The following is a 19,212-nucleotide window of genomic DNA, read 5'->3' on the forward strand; positions in this document are numbered from 1 at the left end:
CTGGCTAAAAGCCCTGTGGAAATACACTGGGACCCCAGGGATACCTTCTCACAGTCTCCGAAAGGTAGACCCCAGACTGAATACTCTACTGTGCTTTTCGGTATTGGCTTTTTTCTTTTTTAATCTTCAGTGGCTGAGGCCCCTCGCGCAGGCAAGTCCGTCAGACTGCTTTGCGTCTGCTTTTCGCAGGGAGCATTGAAAACCTGGGGGAAATTTTTTTTACGCGCTCACCAGTTGCACGCCGCAGGCACCTGCCGCTATACTTTTTAGGCAAAGCTTTGCTTAAAAAATAACTGGAAAAAGTGATCAGGGATCTTCGATTAGCCAATTTCCTTTTGTAGTTCGGTTTTTGTCCTAGTAAGGTAGGCGAGTTTGGTATTAAGAACAGCAGTGTCTCGGTCAGGCGTCCAGCGGGGGACGCCGACCGCCATCAGTTCCGTCTCAGAGACCTACGCAGCTGCGGCGTTGCCAAAGGACAGACCAAGACCATACTTCATTAAAAACGAGCCCGAAACAGAAGAAAGTAAGAGTAACAGCTCTGAGCGGACTGTCCAAAACCAACCTGACGTCACTGACCTTCGTGTCACCAGAAAAAGTGCAGCCTCTGCTTCACCGGAATGAACACGAGATGCTTCAAAATAAAACAGCAACCTTTGGTTTGGTAAAAGAGTTAAGTGTTTTCCCATTCAAGACAATCTTATGTGGAATACTAACAAGGTAGTAAACACAAGCGGACTAGTTTCAGAAACAAGGCCTTCGTGCTGGGCACAAGAAATCAAAGAAGTAATGCTAAATTCATCATCTCACGAAGAAAAACGTGACCAGGGAGGGGGGCGGGTGGGCGCGGGGAGCTCCCGTGGGGCGGCCTCGGGAGCCCACGCGCGGCACCACCGCGCCGGGGGGCCGAAGGACCGAGCCTCGCGGAAGCTGCTGCTGTCCAGAAGACTTCTGGGCACAGGACTGGGGACAGACGAGCAAAGCCGAACTCAGCCGCTAGCCACTGGGCTAACTCCGGGCTGCCGCCGGAGGGGCGAGTGCAGAACGAAACCTGTCGCTGCTAGCAGGGGCGGGGGGGACGGGGCAGGGTGGGCAACTTCGGAACATCCAGAGCAAAGCCACGGCTCGAATGAAATGGGAGGGCGACGATGGTTTCCTTTCGTTCCACTACGGATCATGGTATCACTGAAACCTTACAGCACTCAAAGAGTTAGAAAGCAGGGGGAGCAAAGATGCGGCTGTGTGTGGGAGACGTTGTTAATCGAGGAGGGAAAAAAAAAGGGAAAAAAAATCCAAAAAATCATGGAAGCGAAGGCACTCCAAACTATATAGATACACTATACATCGCTAGAGTTATTGTTACAATAATACAGGCCGGTACCTACTGTACAGAGTTAAAACTATATGGCTTTAAAAAGCTCGTCTACATTTTGTCTGATTATTAAACAGAATCACTGCCCTGAACGGTAACTTTTTGCTCATTAATAACAGTTCCTGGGTCCACATATTTACATACAAAACAATAAAACTCAAAATTTAAAAACAACCAAAAATAATAATGTACAAGCTTGAATTTGGTGAGGAGCTTTGTGGTTTTTGTTGTTGTTTTTTTTTCTTTTCTTCTTATTTACAAAAAAAGGTTATTCAAAGACCTGGATCTAACTTGTATAAAAGAGTTCGTGATCCTGCCATGATCCTTGAAAAAAATAAAACCACAGGGGCGCCCCGACCCTCCCCAGCTAACACCCACACAAGACAAACAGACGCCTGCACAGTCACAAAATCAGAGAGAAAAGCTCTTCACTCTCCTCCGCTAGTCTTAAATGAAGATAAAATGACCAAAAATAAAATAAAAAAAGAAGAGAGAAGCCACAATTCCTGGAACAAGCAGTGATTTTTCTTCATTATTTTTGCTTTTTTAAAGACGTGGTAATCTACTGCCTCCAAATAACAGCGTCTATGGCCGATGCTTCAGCAGTCTCGTCTACACAGCAGATCCATACCCTGCCTCTGTCCTACTTCGCGGGTCTCCTGCGTCTATCTGGATCACTGGGTCAACCAAGCCCCTGAACTTACCTTTCGGGACACTCGCTAGCTGTGTTCTTTCATTAAGCTGCTTCTCAGCCCTTTTAATTACATCGCGCACGAGGGTTTTGAAAGCCTTCAGCTTTTTAAATGTCGGTGTGCTCTCTTTTTACAGTCAGCCAGAATTTAACGACAGCTGTTTTAAAGTATATATATACACATATGTGGTTTTTGTCCAACAGCAAACTGATGAGGAGCGTAACGTAAGGGCTTATCGGTTTCACGGTAGGCGTTCGCTCACCTCTTGAAACAGCTCCTCCCTCCCCAAAATCCACTGTTTATCAGGCAGGACAGGGAAGGCAGGGCTTGTTAACAGCTCCAGGGCTGCTAAGAGACAAGTTTCCAAAAAAAAAAAAAAAACAAAAAAAGAAATCCCACACAAACAGGGTAAAATGTACAAGAGGAAATGCACCTGGCCTGTGAGCAAAACCCCTGCTGCCCTGCAGTGGCCGAGTTTGCCGAAGCCGCTACTGCCGGCTACTCCTGGGCCACACAAAGGTTCGCCCGTTCCCAACAGCTAACCGACTGCCTCAGAGATCCACAGGTCACAGAACGGCTCGTGAGCACCAAGGCGGCTGAAGTTTCTCTGAAGGAGCGTTAAGGCCCGGGCGGACGCCGGCCGCGAGCGCACGGCGAGATCGGGTCTCCAAAGCCTCTTCCTACGCGGCGGCCGCGCCCTGCCCTTCCCGAGGAGTATTGCTTTGACTTCAGAAACAGAGACGTGGACTCATACAGCACTCACCCTCACAGGGAGGAAACCCGGACCCTGGACAGATGGACTAGAACAAGCATTCACCTCATGCTTCAGTCAGACTGATTCGAGATCGTAGACAAAACAAAAAAGAACAGTATTGTATCTATGTATACATGTATATATTTATATAATATATATACACACACACTCATATGTAGCCAGCTTTCCTACAAGTCAGCAGGTACAAATTACTGTTGATAGCACTCTGATGTGTATTTTATTAATACTCTACCAATGTAAAAACATAATGGCAATGTGGCAACGCGCATCAATAAATAGAGATCAAAAAAGCAAGAGGTTAAAAAGATGAAATTTAAATACAGATTCTAGCTGTGGATTTAAAATCAGAGCTACCATAGCATGTGGCATCCTGCAAGTTAAAGCTGCAGTTAAAAAATATTACAAAATAAACCAGTAGACTGTTACAGTTCACATTATAAACCCTGGTGTCCTTTTCCTGTACGTATCTCGGGAAAGGGAAGCCTGTCCAAATTGAGAGACTTGGAAAAAACGCTTTTCACAGTGGCCACTTTCCAAAGAGTCCCTTACCACCCCCGGCTGGGCGCCCTCGTCCCCTCGGAGGGCTTTGTTCGCCCGCTCCTCCCTGCCCAAACGGGAGCCGAGCCGCCACCTGCCCTCTCGCACCACGCCAGGGGCAGGAGCTCCGAGCTCCGTCTGGGCAGCCGAGCCGCTGCAGCAAAGCCAACCGCTTGTGTTCGCACATGTGTGTGTATTATATTATATATAACCCGCCCGGCAGCCTCGTCCCGCAACGAAGCTGCGGGTGTCTTCGTTGCTAGCACTGATTTTTAAAAGGAAAGTCTGCCACTAGCAGTTCAAGCCGTAGACACACGGTAAACCCTCCCCCCCGACCCCTAGGCAACCTATTTCCTACCGCGCCGCCCGCGCCCCACGCCGAGCCGAGCCGGGGGCAGCTCTTCGGACAGCCCGGGATATGGATTCGCTGACACGAAACGCTGAGCTCTGTTGAATTACCCCTGCTAAGCTCCCGACCAAATTCAAGCTGTGCACTACATCAAAGTCCGAAACTTCACTTAAAAAGAAAATAAAAAAAGAGGTTAAAAAAAAAGAACTTCAGCAGAGAATGAGGTTTGGGGGTTCTTTTTGTTTTGTTTTGTTTTGTTTTTCCTTCTTTCCGTTGTGGGAGAGGGCATGAGGCAAGAGTCCTGGTTCTGAAGTACACAACAGCAAACTTCCAACATGAAGAGATTGTCGAGGGGAGAGACATTGGTGTGTTGTATTGCTCCACTTTCCCTCCTCCCCCCACCTAGTCCCCTGCCCCGGACACCCTGCAGAGTGAGAATACAATGAAACTGGTTTGTATTTATAGATATTTTACAAGGTTAAATAAGAACAACAATAATAATAATAAAAAATTGAACACTAAAATGAACAGGTTGGTTGGTTGGTTGTTTTTTTTTCCTCTTTTTAATTTTCTTTCCAAATGTGACCAGTGTTGCTGAGCAAGACTCAAATTACTGGTGATTTTTCCTGTGCAGCTGGCTGCTTGGTACCGGTTCAGGTGGAGTTGGAGGCTGATGCTGTAGCTACACTATTGGTCTGAACTCGTTCTCCTGCATTAACATCTGCAAATGACAGGCAAGAGGAAGGAAAGAAAGAACAACCAGGATTACCTCCAAAGCACAGACATTAGGAACAACAGCTATGACATTTTCTGCACGGGGAAACCCCCAACGCCCACCAACGTGCTCTTTGGTTATAGTGCTCTCCCGACTTCACTGGGTGCCGATGGAGCGGTTTGCTCTGGGGACAGGGTGGGAAGGCGACCTTTCAGCAGGAGAAAGGTGATTTCAACAGCTGGGGTTGCAAACACCATGTGGGATTTAGCAGGTCTGGAGGGATGTAACCTTGCCCAGGCAGAGGCAGGTCACCCATCTTGCATCCCGGTAACGCCGGCTGCCAGATGAGGCTCACTAGCATCACCAAAGCTAACACACGAATATCCACGGCCACTACACGGTTGGTGCTGAAGTCTCGTATCGTTAGGCCTTCTTGTAACAAAGCCATCTGTTAATTGTGTGAACGAGCACAGACAATGAACGCAGCAAGCCTGCTTCCCTGGCAGAAACAGCTTGCGTGTTCGTGTGCAATTCACGCACTTGTTGCCTCAGAAAACGTCTTCCAAGTCTACTGCTTGGTTCTGTGTTGCTCAACCAAAGTTGGATCTGCCACCCTCTGAACTGCTGAAGCAGATTAACATCAAGGCCTGAAGCCAGGAATAAGGTTTACACAAGCAAAAGGCATTGTTACGGGATCAGGTCCCTGCAGTACATAATCTCCAGCTCCTCTTCTCTGGGAGGGACAGAGCTCCACGCAGAGGCAATTCGCAGGGCCACAGGCATGTGTCAAAGGGCATCCAAGAAAACACAGGGTTTGCAAAGAAACACCAAAAGGAAATTCACTGTGTTTTCAGGTGCCATTCAGGAGGGAAAAATGGAGTTGCTTCAGTCTGTAACAAAGGGTTAATTAATGCAGGAGAGTCTTCATTAATAACATGCAAAGGCCCTTCCAGAGCCCGTCAGGTGTTCTGTTACTGGGTATTTAAGAACAATCCAACTAACTGGGGCAGGCTTGTAGTAAGGCTGGAAATGGAGTAAAGTAAGAGCCATGCTGCTAATAAACATACTAACATACTGAGAACAACAGAACAGTTGGATGGCCAATTAACCTCATACATTTTGTATTTTCTCTAAAAAAAAAATAAAAGCTTTCTGAACATTAGAAGAATTTATAGGGGAAAAAAGTACCGACTTCATCTGGAGCCATCCTATGTAGTATCTGATCAGCACAGTCACAAAAAGGAAAGTGGATGAAATGTTAAACACACAAAATACTTGCCACAATAAATACAGGACTGGAAAAAGATATTAAGTGAGGTTTTCTAAGAGGCAGCATCATGCATTTCTCCCAGTTAATTTAAGAAAGGTTAACTGCAAAGCTATCAATACCGCAACAAGAAAAAATGACTTATTATCTCAGTACAGAAGAGGGCAGACTGGGCAAACAGTGCATTTGAAAGACACGGGGAAAAGGGCTCATAAAAGGAAAGAACAGATTTACCAAGCTCAGACTCAAGGACAGTATGACTAGTATAAAAAATAGGTAAGATAAAATGAAACTGGGGGCGGTGGGGTGCATTAATACTTCTCCAGCAGAGAAGAGCTCGCAAGGCAACGTAGCTGGGCAATGCCCTGCATTCACCTGTTAATGCGACCCATCTCTCCAGCCACGTTGACCTGACCATAGCTGAAGTGCAGCCATGAGCAAAATGCAGTGAGGTGAATGAGAGTCCAGGAATGGGCAGCACCAGTTGAGCGACAAATCAAGAAACATACACAGACTGAAACAAAAAAGGGCAATCAAACCAACAAGAGCATCCAGGAATAAAAGGGATAAGTGGGAAGAGGGGATGATGCCTCTTTGGAAAGGACAGGCTAGAAGGAGCACGGGGGAAGAAAGGGAAATCCTTCTGTGGGCAGAGGATCCTACATGACTGCTCTGGGAGTTTCCCATTCTCTTTCCCCTCACCTCAAAGTAACCTCCCAAAGGACTGACCACCAAAATAAAAAACAAAGCTCATGCAGCTAAAACACCAGGGCAACACAGTGACAGTAGCAGTATCAGTTGGAAAACTAGCCTCAAATGGGAGAAATGTCCTCCTAGGAGGAGAAATTACTCTGGAGGAGCAGCTCCCAGACTACACATGCACGCAGACCGATGATGACCACAGAAATCGAAAGTGACCCAGCCAGACAGCTAATAGTTTCCACACTTTAAACTGTGCCTGTTGTAGATTAACTTTCAGGTACAGATAAACTCTAGCTAAGGCAACATCTGCTGTGCCTGATGTGAACAGTGCAGCTGGAGTCTTTACTGTTGGCGGAGGATTTATCCGTGAAAAAGTGCATGTATTTCATCTGCTGAAACCAAACATACCTTTTGATCTCCTATTCCTGAAGACAGCAGAGGCTGAAATCATTATCATTACATTGCTACTAACCAGAGATAAAGAAGAAAGAGGAGGGGATGGAGCTACTTCATGTAACATATGTAACATATGCTCCTTTTCTATCACCACTCCAATGGGGGAGTTCCTGAGATATACATACACCATATGGCAAGAGGAAATAAGGTGACGCAGCCCAAGCCCATCTATGGAGGGCTTTTCACAACAGTAAGCAACAGTCCTTGGCTGGGATGGAGCACGGGCTGCTCAAGGCTGTGCTGGCTCCAAACCTGCAGGAAAACGCAGCGTTTTGACATTCCCACTTGTTCTGTGACTCCGCATTGATGGGACATTTAGGGAACAGAGAGGGGCTTGTTTCAGTGGCTCTTTGCTGGAGAGCTGGAAAAAGCGTGCAACTGGAGTACAAGGGTCTCTGGACATTCAGTTACTCCCTGTCACCATGAGGAACTGGTACTCATGCATAAGAGAAGAAAATCTAGGCCTTCAGCAACACTGCTAAGATGTCTGCTTTGCTAAGCATCTGCCTGTGCCACCAGTGAAGCTGTACTTGGGAGCGGAGCTACGAGCTCGCACTGAGCTTTCTGGTACGGGGCAGATGTGTACAGCAGGAAATCACATTAGGGCTCAAGTATCATCCATTTCTAAAACTTCTAACAAACAAAGGGAAGAAGCTATCTCTCATCAGAGTATTCTCCTTCAATTCAGCTTCTCCCTTTGAGGAATATCTCTGCTTTCTCAGAGGGTACATGGTACTCCTTAGAAACTGCCCAGGAAGGAAATATGGGGCTGTAGTTCAAAAACTGAGACACCAACTCAGCCACAGAAAGCCCATTAACACTAATGACAGCATTAGCTGATTGGATTTGTAGTGCTGACAGGCTGCGCAGCTCTCTGCAAAGACAGAGAAACGAAACTACAAGCAGTTCTGGAGTCCTCATAAGGCAATGGAGGAGACAAGTGGAAGTAGGAGAAAAGCCCACTTTTCCTATAGTGTCTATGGATGTAGAAATCCAGGGCTCAGCACAAAACCTGAAGCCTGGTAAGCCTGAAACGCACAAGTTGTACTCCTGTAACTGTCACGTTTGCATCTCTGTGCAGAGCCCTCTTCTCCTGCCAAAGGAATTAAATTTTTTCCAAAATTCCTTCAATAGGAACACCATGTACTTCCTAAATCTTATTTTACCGGAGTGCTGTGGGCTTTTTCAACTGCCCCACACTGGCAGGTGACACCAGCTCTAATCTGTTTTGTAGCTGAAAGTTCAGGCACACCATCTCGTTTGGGATTACACGGGATCATCACAGCAGGATGCCTAACACGACAACCCCAGCATCCCTGCTGGCACACCTCCCCTGCAGATGGCAATTACACCCTTCGCATCCTAGCACTGACTAACAGAGAGGTAACTACTGCTGCTGGCTGATCCAGGAAGAAAAACATGTAGTCACACAAGCAGATATCCATTCGTATTGGCACGCATGCTCCCCTCCGTGCATCCTGTGGGTGCACGGCTATGAAACAATACTTCTTCTCCAGCTAGATCAATTCAGCATCCATGCCAATGAAGCTGCACTGGCTTTTTTTTTTTTTCCTTAATAAATGACCAGTATAATTTGCAGAAAGCTAGCAAACCATTTCAAGCAGGGGACAATAACTTCAGTCCTCCTTTTCCTGCACTTTGCTTTAGACATGTCTCTAAAGTCACAGATAATTTTCTGTAAATGTTTAGGTGAGTTAACTGGTGCTGGAGCAGCAAGGCTTCACGTTCCCATTACAAAGCCAAGTTCCCTCAGTACAGGGAGTCCAGCTTTATGCCTCAAGAGAAGGGGAAACCTAAAACAAAAAAATTTTTAACACTAAAAATTACCTACAATAATTCCCCTGCACTTAACACCAGGATTGCTGGGGCATTGGTCTACTGAAATCACTGCTGTGCATCTATCAAGTAACAAATATTACACATTTTGGGTAACTTTAAAAAATGCAGACCTGTGACATGTTAGTTAGCAAAAGGGCTTGCTTGTACTGCTTGGCTTGATGAAACCTGCACTGTAGAAGCAGTACGTGGAAAAGCTAATCTTTCCATCTCATAATACCACTGCTAAGTCTCCTGACAAATGTTACTTTGCTCGACTTGGAACAAACAGATCTCATTTCTCTACTGATGCTATAATTACGACTCTGCCTTGTGTACAAAAAAGAGGGGCATGATAAAAAGCAGTGCTTTACACCTTAGGAAAAAGTTGAGATTCTGACACTGCTGCATAGCAACATGACAGCTCCAAAAATGGAGTAACTGACCGTGAGCTGGCAGCAGCAGCCTAGCTGGATTATCTACAGTGAGAGACTAGGCCACTCCGTTTCAATGTCTGTGCACCTGTGCCTCAAGCTCAGGGAGTAGGCAACTATGCCTGGCACAGTGCTGAACACTTCAGTATCAGTTCTGCTTGCTGGAGAGAAACAAAAGTTACACTATCAGTGTGAATTACAGTTGTGTAGAACTTGTTTTGCTCTTTTCCCCACTCAAAACACAGTTTCTGAATTTGTACTGCTCATTCAGAAGAGCAAACATTTTGCATAAAAAGCTTTCTGCTTATGAGGGTGCCCTGGAGTAGATGGGAGAGTTGCTCCCATGCTGCTTTAACAGTATTGAAGAACCGTAAATTCGCTGCTCTGGGACGTGCAGGGGGTAGGGAAAGAAGGGACTCCTTCTATGAAAACATCTTGCTAAGTGTAGCATCAGCAAGCAAAACAAAACAGATTAATATAATCTCAGATAGGACTTAATCCTAAAATCGTAACTCCAATGAAATTCCCACTGTCTGCTGTGACAACCCCATGTGAGTAAGAAACAACAAAACAGCTGTGCAGCAGAAGCACAAAGCTGCAAGTTGCCCAATACTTAATTTCATATTTTCTTTCCAAGATGTTTTTTGGTTTTGAACTACAAGTAAGATGCTCTATCCCAACTCAGCTCAGTGCTTGTGAACGGGGCGGGGGGGGGGGGGAGGGCTGGCTTACAAATGTTGATGTCAATAAGGTGTTTGTTGTTGTTGTTTTTGTTCTCTTTTAGTATACTTCACATTTAGGACACTTCTAGGACTCAGCCTAATGCATTCTTCCCCTACTGTGTACTTGGGGGAAGTAGTGGGTGAAAACAGACTTTTTCTTAACCCAATTCACTCCCTAAGACTGTTGCATCTTGGTAAAGAGAGCTCCTTAGCAAGGCATTCAAGTGACATTAAGTGAAAGTGTTTTTCAGAAGGGCTTAAAGTCATGTTCCATGTTTGCATTTCGTAGTTCTTCAATCACGTTTACTACTTTTTTTTCCCTCACTCGTTGAGCAACAGATGCACAAAAAAGGGAAACAGAGAACATGACTATTTGCAAAATACTGCCAAGTGTATGAAACAAACATACTAAATTTTAAAATAGCAAATTTGCTTCCTCCTAATTCAGAGCATATAAATTGTACGGGCTGTATCTTTTACCTACTGATATTACGTTTTCAGAGAGAAGCCTTATCTTTCAAGCCAGTTCCATCTGTCTATCCTGGACTATGAAAGTGCTTTCTGTACAGCAGCGGCTGGACAAAGCGCATCAGAATTAAAGTAACCGGCACATCAACCTGAAACCATTTTCCTGCACAACTGAGTAAGCGCCCTGCACCTCGAAAGGGGTCACAGTCCTTTTGAAATGGGACTGATGTGCTCGTGAGATACGTATGCAAGCACACCCATTTTACAGTCTGCCTCTGGTTGCACAAGCCCTGCGAGATAGCCTGTTGGCAATGCTGACTCAGGGCTGACTCAGAGTGCCATGCATGAATCACGGCTGCCACATCCTGCAGCACCTGGGGTTTGCTTTGGGAGTCTCCCAACTGATATTACCCAGCTTTTAAGCTTTCACTGGGAACATAACACAATATGGAGTGGCTCAGGCCAACAGTGAGCTTTTAAAAGGCTTCTGACAGAAACATGAGAGTGAGCAAGAGAGACAAGGAAGAAATTCACTCACTGCTGGCCAAAATCCAAAATGCCCAAAGATGACACAAGCAAACTCGCTAAGAAGCAACTGCAGCTACTTAGATGAGGCAGTGAACAAGCTGACCAAACTCCCTAACGCGGCTTTTCTAAATGTTAATGCCTTTCTCAGTGGGGAAAGAATCTCTTCATCCATGCTCCACAGAGGCTACGTGTACTAAGCTAGCCATTTGTTCCCTCCCTAGGCATCACACGCTCAACGCTCAAATCAGTACTAACTTTGGACTGACTGAAAGCTCGGACGTTAGGTGCAAACCAATCCAAAAGGATTGCTAAAATAAAACAAAAACACAAAACCAAACAAGCAAACAAAAAAAAGAACAACGGGAGATAATTTAATAGAGGAAGTCTAGGTGGCCTGGGTTGGGATTTGGGTTAGTGGCCACAGCTGGCACCCAGGTGACCACCTACACAGACCGAGCAGACGGTGAGGCTGGAAGGAGCCCTCACCTGAGGGCCTCAGCAGAGGAAGGTGCCTGGGGGGAGCGAGGGCAGGGAGGCGGGCGCACGTTCTCACCTGAGGCTGCTGTAGCGTTTGTAGGGGTTGAAGCTGCTGCTTGGTTCCGAGCATGAGCAGGGATGAGGATCGAAGCCAGAGATGGGTTACTTGACAGTTCTGGAGGGGAGGTGGAACAAACAGAGTTAGCTCATCCTACAGAAAGGGCCCCCCATGCAGGTGCAGCCCCTCAGGCTCCCCCCAAGACCAGTAACCTCGGGCAAAATGCATGCCCTTACAGCCAAAGGTCACGTCATGTTTTTCTTCTCTGCTGACCAGTGGGAGGAAACCACGGCAATATTCAGCAGGCAGTCTCCAGAGCAAGACTGACAGGACTACAAGTAGTGATACAAGGGAATGATTTCCTAGAGAAAGAACGTGGCTTGGGAGTTAGCAAAGAACTGATCAAGCCTGTTGCATTTCAACAGCCTGATAATGTATTTTCCTTCCGAGACCTGGAAGGATTCCCTTCACAAACCCACTTGCAATCAGTCTGAAGGAGAAGGCTGATAACAGTGGCGCTGCTTTGGGCACTGGTTCAGCAAGCAAGCAGCTGTCACAGTTGCTCCAAGAGCTTCAGGGGTTCAGTTCTTTGGCTCACTCAACCTTCACTTCTCAAGGACCTGGAAACCTAAGACCAATCTCACAGCAGTCTCCTTGAGTGAGACCAAGGAGAGATGACATCTCCTTTAAAAGTACAGGAAAAGGCAAAGGGAGCGGAGTTGCTGGGTAATTTAAATGGGCAACAACACGACACAACCCTTCTTTCTGAAGACGTTAACCAAGGTAAAAAACAGTCATGGGTTTTAGGCTCCAAGTCTAATACAGCTTCAGTGTGCATCAGGATGAGAAATAGGCATCTTAAAGCCACAACTGTGGGAGGATTAAGGGCAACGCATTGCCAACAACTGACAATCTGCTGGCACCCTTTCAAGAGAATCCAGTGTCTCACAGAAGGTGGGACAGAGCCAAGACAAGACAGGTCCTGTTTGTTTCAGAAACGGGAGCGACTGTCTCTTGAGAAAGCAACATCCGGTGGAAAGGATGTGAACAGTCACCTCAAGGAAGGATGACTGGTGATTTCTGAAGCTCCAAGAGGTCATCTGGAGGAGAAATGGGAATAGGCAGCTTCTAAATAACATCTCCAGATAGCAAGGGCTGTACAGAAACCAGTCCAAATCACTCTGCGGGTTCGGTAAGGTGGTTTTGTACACAGTCATAAATTACCTGAGTTCCTTTTTAAGAGCCTATTGCTTTTCCTTAACAAAAGCTTTAAATTTAGGGCCTAAAAGGACTGGTAGTCTATTTGATTTTTTTTTTCTCCTTTATGTTAATTTACTGCTGCAAAGGCAAGATGCAGAAGACTCTCACCTGCTTATAAGCTTCTTATTAATACCTATTTTGAGACTGTATTTAAGCACTTACAAAGACAAGTTGCCGTCCAGAACCCAACAGAAGCTGCTGCATTACCTGCAACCTATCCCATCTATCCCCTGTAATGCTACATTCAAGTCTAAGCAGACCTAGTCTTTCTTGAAAGCTTCAATACTCAAAACCTTTGTACAAATACCAATCCTCAAATTCATATGGGAATAATTTGGAATGTATACATTCATAATATAATTCAGAATTCAGAAGTCTCCATTTTATGGAAAAATAAACTGGCCAAACACAAAACCTCTGAATTAAAAGCTGAACACAAGTGATAAACCTACACTTTAATACTATCTTGGCTATTAGCTATTCTGTGTAAGAAAATATTGCTGCTTTAGTATTTTCTCCAAAGCTTTTTCTCGAATCTGTTGCTATAGGGAGTCTGCCATTCACCTCACTCTTTTTTAAGTTTCTGTTATCCACGCATTCTCTCCTGCCCATCACTGGCAGTAATATGGGACTAAGACCCAAACAAAAGCTGAGCTGAAACATCAAGGAAACCAAATGACATTTGCTACCTTTTGGTGCTAAGCAGCACCTCAAGGATGTGGCTACCCTCTGACAGCATCTCTGCAGCCAGATTGCCAGGGCCAAAAAGTCAGCTGATGTGACAGAAAAATACTGCTGCAATGGCACTTGGATCCCATTCTGACTGCTCCCATACTTTCACGTAATACTGTCAGAACACCTCCTTTCACAGCACCCGTTACGGAGAATATACTGTTTTTTTGTTGTTTTAAGGCAAGCACAAGTGTTTCTCTGAAGCTACCATGAAGAAGTTACATCGGGACTAAATGGCTGATATTGTTCCCTTCTTCAGAAACCTCATGTTATCGTAATAAGCTCACCATGCTCCAAACATCTTGGTACTCTGCTTAGAGCAGCAGGCCAATCCAGACAAGAACTAATCAGAGCAAACTGAACTCTCTTGGCTGAAGTTTAATAATAGCTTTGCTTCAAAGCTTGTTTGAACTTCTGTTCTGCCATATCTTTGCGGCTATCACATCTGCGAGACTGAGATGTCAACACTGAGCAAAAGGCTTGGACCGTGGTACCAGCAGTCTCTGAAGGACTGAGACCCTCTGTTCTCAGTGACTTCCACCACAGTATTTGGACAAGCTCTGGAACTATAACCTGCTTATCTAAATCAAATTTGTGTTAATCACAGCCAACACTGCTGCAAGAAGGTATTGCAATCAAGGCAATCCAGATAGAGCTTTTGATATTATCATGTGAACAGAGTAGTGATCCCAAGTCATTTAAGAGTCAACTCTGGTTCACATCAGCTGGGGGAACACCTCTGGCTTTCTCCTGATCAAATTGTGCCACTTGCATCCAGTGCACATCTCCAATAAGGAGCTCCAATGAAAATGTCCAGTTTTACCAGAACACCAGGTTATCTTCATTTCCCAAACACAATCAAATGCTTTGTGTTGGGAAATAACAATGCTGAAAAAGAGCACTGAACTAAGTTTGGCATGTCAGTGCTCCCAGAATGCCTTGGAAAAATTAGTCTTACTTCATTTACTTCGTCGGAATAACAAACTTTCCATGTTACTCAAGTTATTCCAGTAGTTTCTCTTCAAACCAGAAGAGTGCTGGAATCAGCACAGGCTTCATATTCTTTTCTTCACTGCTCCCTGAGCATGCCCTGAGCAGAAATACTGTCTAAAAAAAAATCAAACAAACAAACAAACAAAAAAAACCCTAGATGACTCTCAAATAGTCACACTAAGGATTTTTGGTCACATTGAAGCAATTTGGATAGAAATGAAGTTTTTGCTTTTGTTTTGTTTTGTTTTTTAAACTTCTGAAGAAAGGTCACAAGCCAGCCCCATTTTTTCTGATTAAAAACGCACTCTAGCACCAAGCATTTGTCATCAAAAAGCAATTATAGCCATTCCTAAGTGCTGAATCACAGGAGACTTTTACAATTTTCAGTGGCTAACACGGAGCAACGGCAACATTTGTGATCCAGCAGAATCACTGACATGTTATAAGAAGTTTATTAAAACGTAGTAATTTTACAGATTGTTTGAAAATTCAGCTTCTAAGAGAAAAAAAATGTTTTGTGTGCTTCAGGTCTAACAGTCACTGAACTGCAGCACTGTGGCTACTACAAATACTTCCTTGGACAAAAATAATTTTTGCAAACTCCAATTAGCACATAGCATTTGTTTAAATACTAAGAAAAACTTCCAGCCAAGACAGTAAGAATGATCAGATAAAGTTCTCTTCAGCAGCTCTCATCTATAAAGTAAAGTAAGCATTTATATGCCCCAGAACTACTGCTGGCAGCTGAAGACCATGATCTCTATCTTCCATATACTCTCAAAGATTTTTTTTTCTAGACCAGCGCCTAGATCAGCAGATTTTGTATGACACCTGGGTTCTTTCTGAAAATCAGTTCATGACAGTAATGATCAGATATATGTTATTTCGAACAGTTTTGCCTTCAAGCAGCTACCTCCTACTCCATGAGTTGCAGTCAACTGGCTATAGCCAAATGAAACACTTCTTTTAAAATTTAATATTGTCTGTTGAAAACAAACGCTATTTAAAACAAAAGGATGTCTTTCATTACTTTCTCAGTAACCACAGATGACTTAACATGCATTATCATCACATCTGATTTCCAACGACCTGATCTGTTTCCCAGATGTGATTTCTGCTCTGCATTAGCCACTTTGATGGGGTCTTTGTGCAGTCTGGCTGAGGACTTCACAGTGGTCACAGGAGGAGCAGAAGCCCCTCAAATATCTTGAGGTCATAGTCAGGACTGCTGCTACATGAGACTTATTACTGCACATTTATTACTTACGAAGGTCTGAAAATCACTGAGCTAAGCTATTTATTTATACTTAAAATTCTGGTTAGCTTTTTTTTGGCTGGTGACCTGCAACACAGCTCATGTGGAAGTGCATGAATGACCAGCCTCTGTCCTGTATTCTCTTTATAGATGCTAAAACTGGCACCTGCCAATGACATAAACCTGCTTTTTTGAATCTTAAGGACCTCACTCCATTGGAAGCAATTTCTCTTGCCATTCCCATGAGTCACTGTGCAAAGGGAGAACACATCAGCTCTCTACGATGGCAAATACGTAGCTATAAATTTGCTTGAGGATTAGCTTACCCAGCAGTTCTCACTTTGCCTGGGGGAAACCAGGGACAAATTCCCAATATATACATTTATTTTTTCCCTAAGGATTTTTGAAGGACTTGCTACAGAGCTTTCCAAGCCTTTTTAAAATTCTTGTTTTAATTATGTTAAGATTGGGCCTATCTACTACATGAAGATACAATTAATAATGAATACTTTTAGAAAGAACAAAGGCGAAGCTGTATTAAGACACTAGGATCAAAACTATCTTAGTGACTGAATATGGCCTTGCAGTGGAAAGAAAACACAGTTCATGAATACTTTAATATGGAAGTATCTGTAACAACTCCAGGAGTCTCAGCAACAGCTGCAGTAGTCAGCATGGAGGCCAGAGACAGAAGCACAAGCTATTTTCACAATACTAGCAACACCTGGGCAATGCTGTGAGACTGCTGATGCTGTGGTGGCAGTCTGTTGAAAACACTGACTGCTCCAATGCTTTCTCCCCTCAAGTGCTAGTAAGGCCCTGTGTGTGCATTTATGAAAACTACTGTCAAAATACTTTAAGGTTCTCAGGCTCTGGAAATGCCTTAGTATATATTCAACAGATTTACCTTCTGCAAGGAAGCCATTCAAAACTAGTTAGAAGTTCATGTTTGGGCAGGTTTTTGTTTGTTGGTTTGTTATTGTTTTAGATTAAAGGGCCCCACAGGTTCAAGCAAAGGTCTCTGTTCCACATTTTGACAGATGGACATCACATGCACTGAAGAGTTTGAAAAACTACATTGACGCTAACTGAGCCAAAAGGTGTTTTAGACTTCCAGCAGAAAAAGCACACAGATCTATTCTTGCTCAAAGGGTGAGAACTTGCAACTAATCACTTAACATTCAAAAAAATGCTGCAAAATTAATTACTAGTGTATTTGTATGCCATACTTCTCACATTCTTGCCATACTTCTCACATTCTCTGTCTTGGCAGGCAAAACTGTACTATAGGGATATCAGTTTTGTATTTCCAATTTCCATGGAAAAAATACATAAATGGTTTCAAAATTTTATAATGGTCTGGGTTAAAAAAAGTTGTCTGTCATTTCTATAGTTACTAATTTACTGAGTCAATGTGATGCCAGATAAACCGTAGAGTACATAAAATCTCGATAGTAAGATCTCTGTATTTATCTCACATCCAGAACTAAAATGGGCTGCAACACTACGAACTTCCCTGCCAAACCTAATATCCGTTACTCCTCAGCATAGTGAGAAGTAGCATTTCAGGTACAAAGGAGCAGGAACATCTCCAAAATGACAAATTAATCTCCACAGTCCACTGACTGTGGTATTTCACGCAAATACATCAGACACTGAACTGCAAACGTAAACCCTCCTGATGCAATCAGAGAATAATAGCCTTTGGTCACCCAGGCTAAATGTGAATCAGGATCTGAAAATCCCTTAACCCATTTCTACAAGTCCCTGTTCTCTCTTTCTGAAATGGATGGCTGGCCACACAATCAATTAATATCTCTAGTCCTACTTGGAGACTTTTTTATTTTTTTTTAAAAAACTTTTGAAGGAGCAATGTCTGCATGACAAACATTTATCAGTGCTTCTTCCTAAAGCAGCGATCTTCAATGCTCACAGGCTACCTTGAGTGGTGAAATTGAAGAGTGCAGGTTTATCTCGCCCATTTGGTAACTTGACATTTGGGTCCCGTAGTTCATCAAAGAAAGAGTGTGCACAGGCCTCCAGGGGAGTCAGGCGGGCAGTGGGGGTGTACTCCAACAGGCGGCTACATAGCGCAATTGCTTCTGGTGGAGTGCGGGGCCGGAAGACCTGAAAGAAAGAAGCAAGGAAAAACAGGTTGTCTGGGTATGTTTCTTTTTCTTTGCTGACCAGCAGCAAGCCAGAGCAATTAAACCTCTCATTGCCCAATGTGTTGGAACAAACTTGTGTTTGTACTAATCAACGTCCTCCAGCGAGGATGGGAAAATCCAGTTCCTGGGGTTGAGAAAGGGTTAATTGCAAAGTCTTGCACTCGAGTGAAGGTGCAATGCCAGCAAGAGACTTCATGAGAGCGCACTCAGAAAAACAACTGGAAGAATGAAGGGGAAACTCATTCAAAAATCATGACAAACACACACAGGTGCTATCAGCCATGCACATGGGGTGGAGTGAAGGTGGGGAGAAGGGTTTAAATGAGCAGGAGTCACTGAATGTAAAAATTGAATGGGGTCCCACTACATTTATTTTATTTTATTTTTTTGCTAGTGAATGAAGTCTTACTAACATGGACTTTTGCAGGCAGCAGGTCAGATTGTTGCTATGGAGGCTGCTGTTCAACTTTGGAGAACAACAAGGAAAGCATGGGTGGGGTGCGGGAAATGTCTAGCTCTAATTTACAAGTTACTCCTTCCTTGACCTTATTCTGGCAAGTCATTCCCACAGATTTATTGGGATAATTCTTGCGTATTTGGTACATGTAAGGACAGCTGAAAGCTGTGTCAAGAGAACTATTACTCTACCAGATTTTTACCTTGAGTGACTACAAAACAGAGCTCACAGCAGTTATTCACTGCAGCTTTTTTTAAAAACCTTTCAAGAACAGTTCTACACAACCCTAATCACATCCCCATCTTCCTTTCCCCTTACGTCAAAAGCAAAATAGAAGTTAATTATGTACTTGACCTGGATGGCCTCCTCAAGCACTTCTGTCTCGCTATGTTACAGGTGATGCACAGGCTGGGGAAAAGGCAGCGGGGTGGGTGCAAGCATTAAGTTTGGGTGCCAGCATTTTCTGATAAAAATTGAGCTAATCCAAAATGCTTTCGCACCAGGGCAGGCGGACCCAATCCACACAGCACTAAGGAGAAATAAATCAGTGTGTGACTAACTAACTGCACACTAGGAACTTGCACAGGCACTCCTTAGGTAGCTGTAAACCAAAGCCACTTGTGCTCTTGTGAATGGGAATCAGACACAAGCCAAGCTCTCCAGGGACCAGAGCTGTGTCCCCTGGGTACTCGTGGGCACCTGTGTGATTTCCAGTGCATGCTGTGCTAGCTCCTGTGGCTGGGAATCCCAGCTCATGGAGTCAACGGGTGAAGGACTGGAGGAGCAGAATTTATTTCTACTACCAGGTAGTGGCACAGTAAACCAAAAACGCTTAGTGTGAGACCTAGAGGGACAAAAGGGAGGACTTCATTTTAATGCTGACAAACTGCCGGCAGCAAACTCGTGCTGCCTGCTGTGCGTGAACATGCTTGTACATGGAGGGGCAGCAAAGGCTGCTCTGC

The 19,212-nt window shown here is 44.4% G+C and overlaps 1 protein-coding gene across 2 annotated transcripts in view; it reads right to left on the minus strand.

Annotated features, from left to right (window-relative positions):
- Positions 1-3,958: 3,958 nt before the first annotated feature.
- GSK3B (glycogen synthase kinase 3 beta) overlaps positions 3,959-19,212 on the minus strand; it is a 145,876-nt gene continuing 130,622 nt past the window's right edge. For both annotated transcript variants that reach the window (XM_083811938.1, XM_083811937.1), the window contains 3 exons: positions 17,566-17,752; positions 11,404-11,502; positions 3,959-4,443 (listed from right to left, as the gene is read on the minus strand). In XM_083811938.1, the coding sequence (XP_083668064.1) occupies positions 4,376-4,443; positions 11,404-11,502; positions 17,566-17,752 (354 nt within the window). In that variant the 3' untranslated portion in view covers positions 3,959-4,375. The remainder of the gene's footprint in view (positions 4,444-11,403; positions 11,503-17,565; positions 17,753-19,212) is intronic.

Source organism: Anser anser (assembly GCF_964211835.1).
Source record: "Anser anser genome assembly, chromosome: 1".
Taxonomy (NCBI): Eukaryota; Metazoa; Chordata; class Aves; order Anseriformes; family Anatidae; genus Anser; species Anser anser.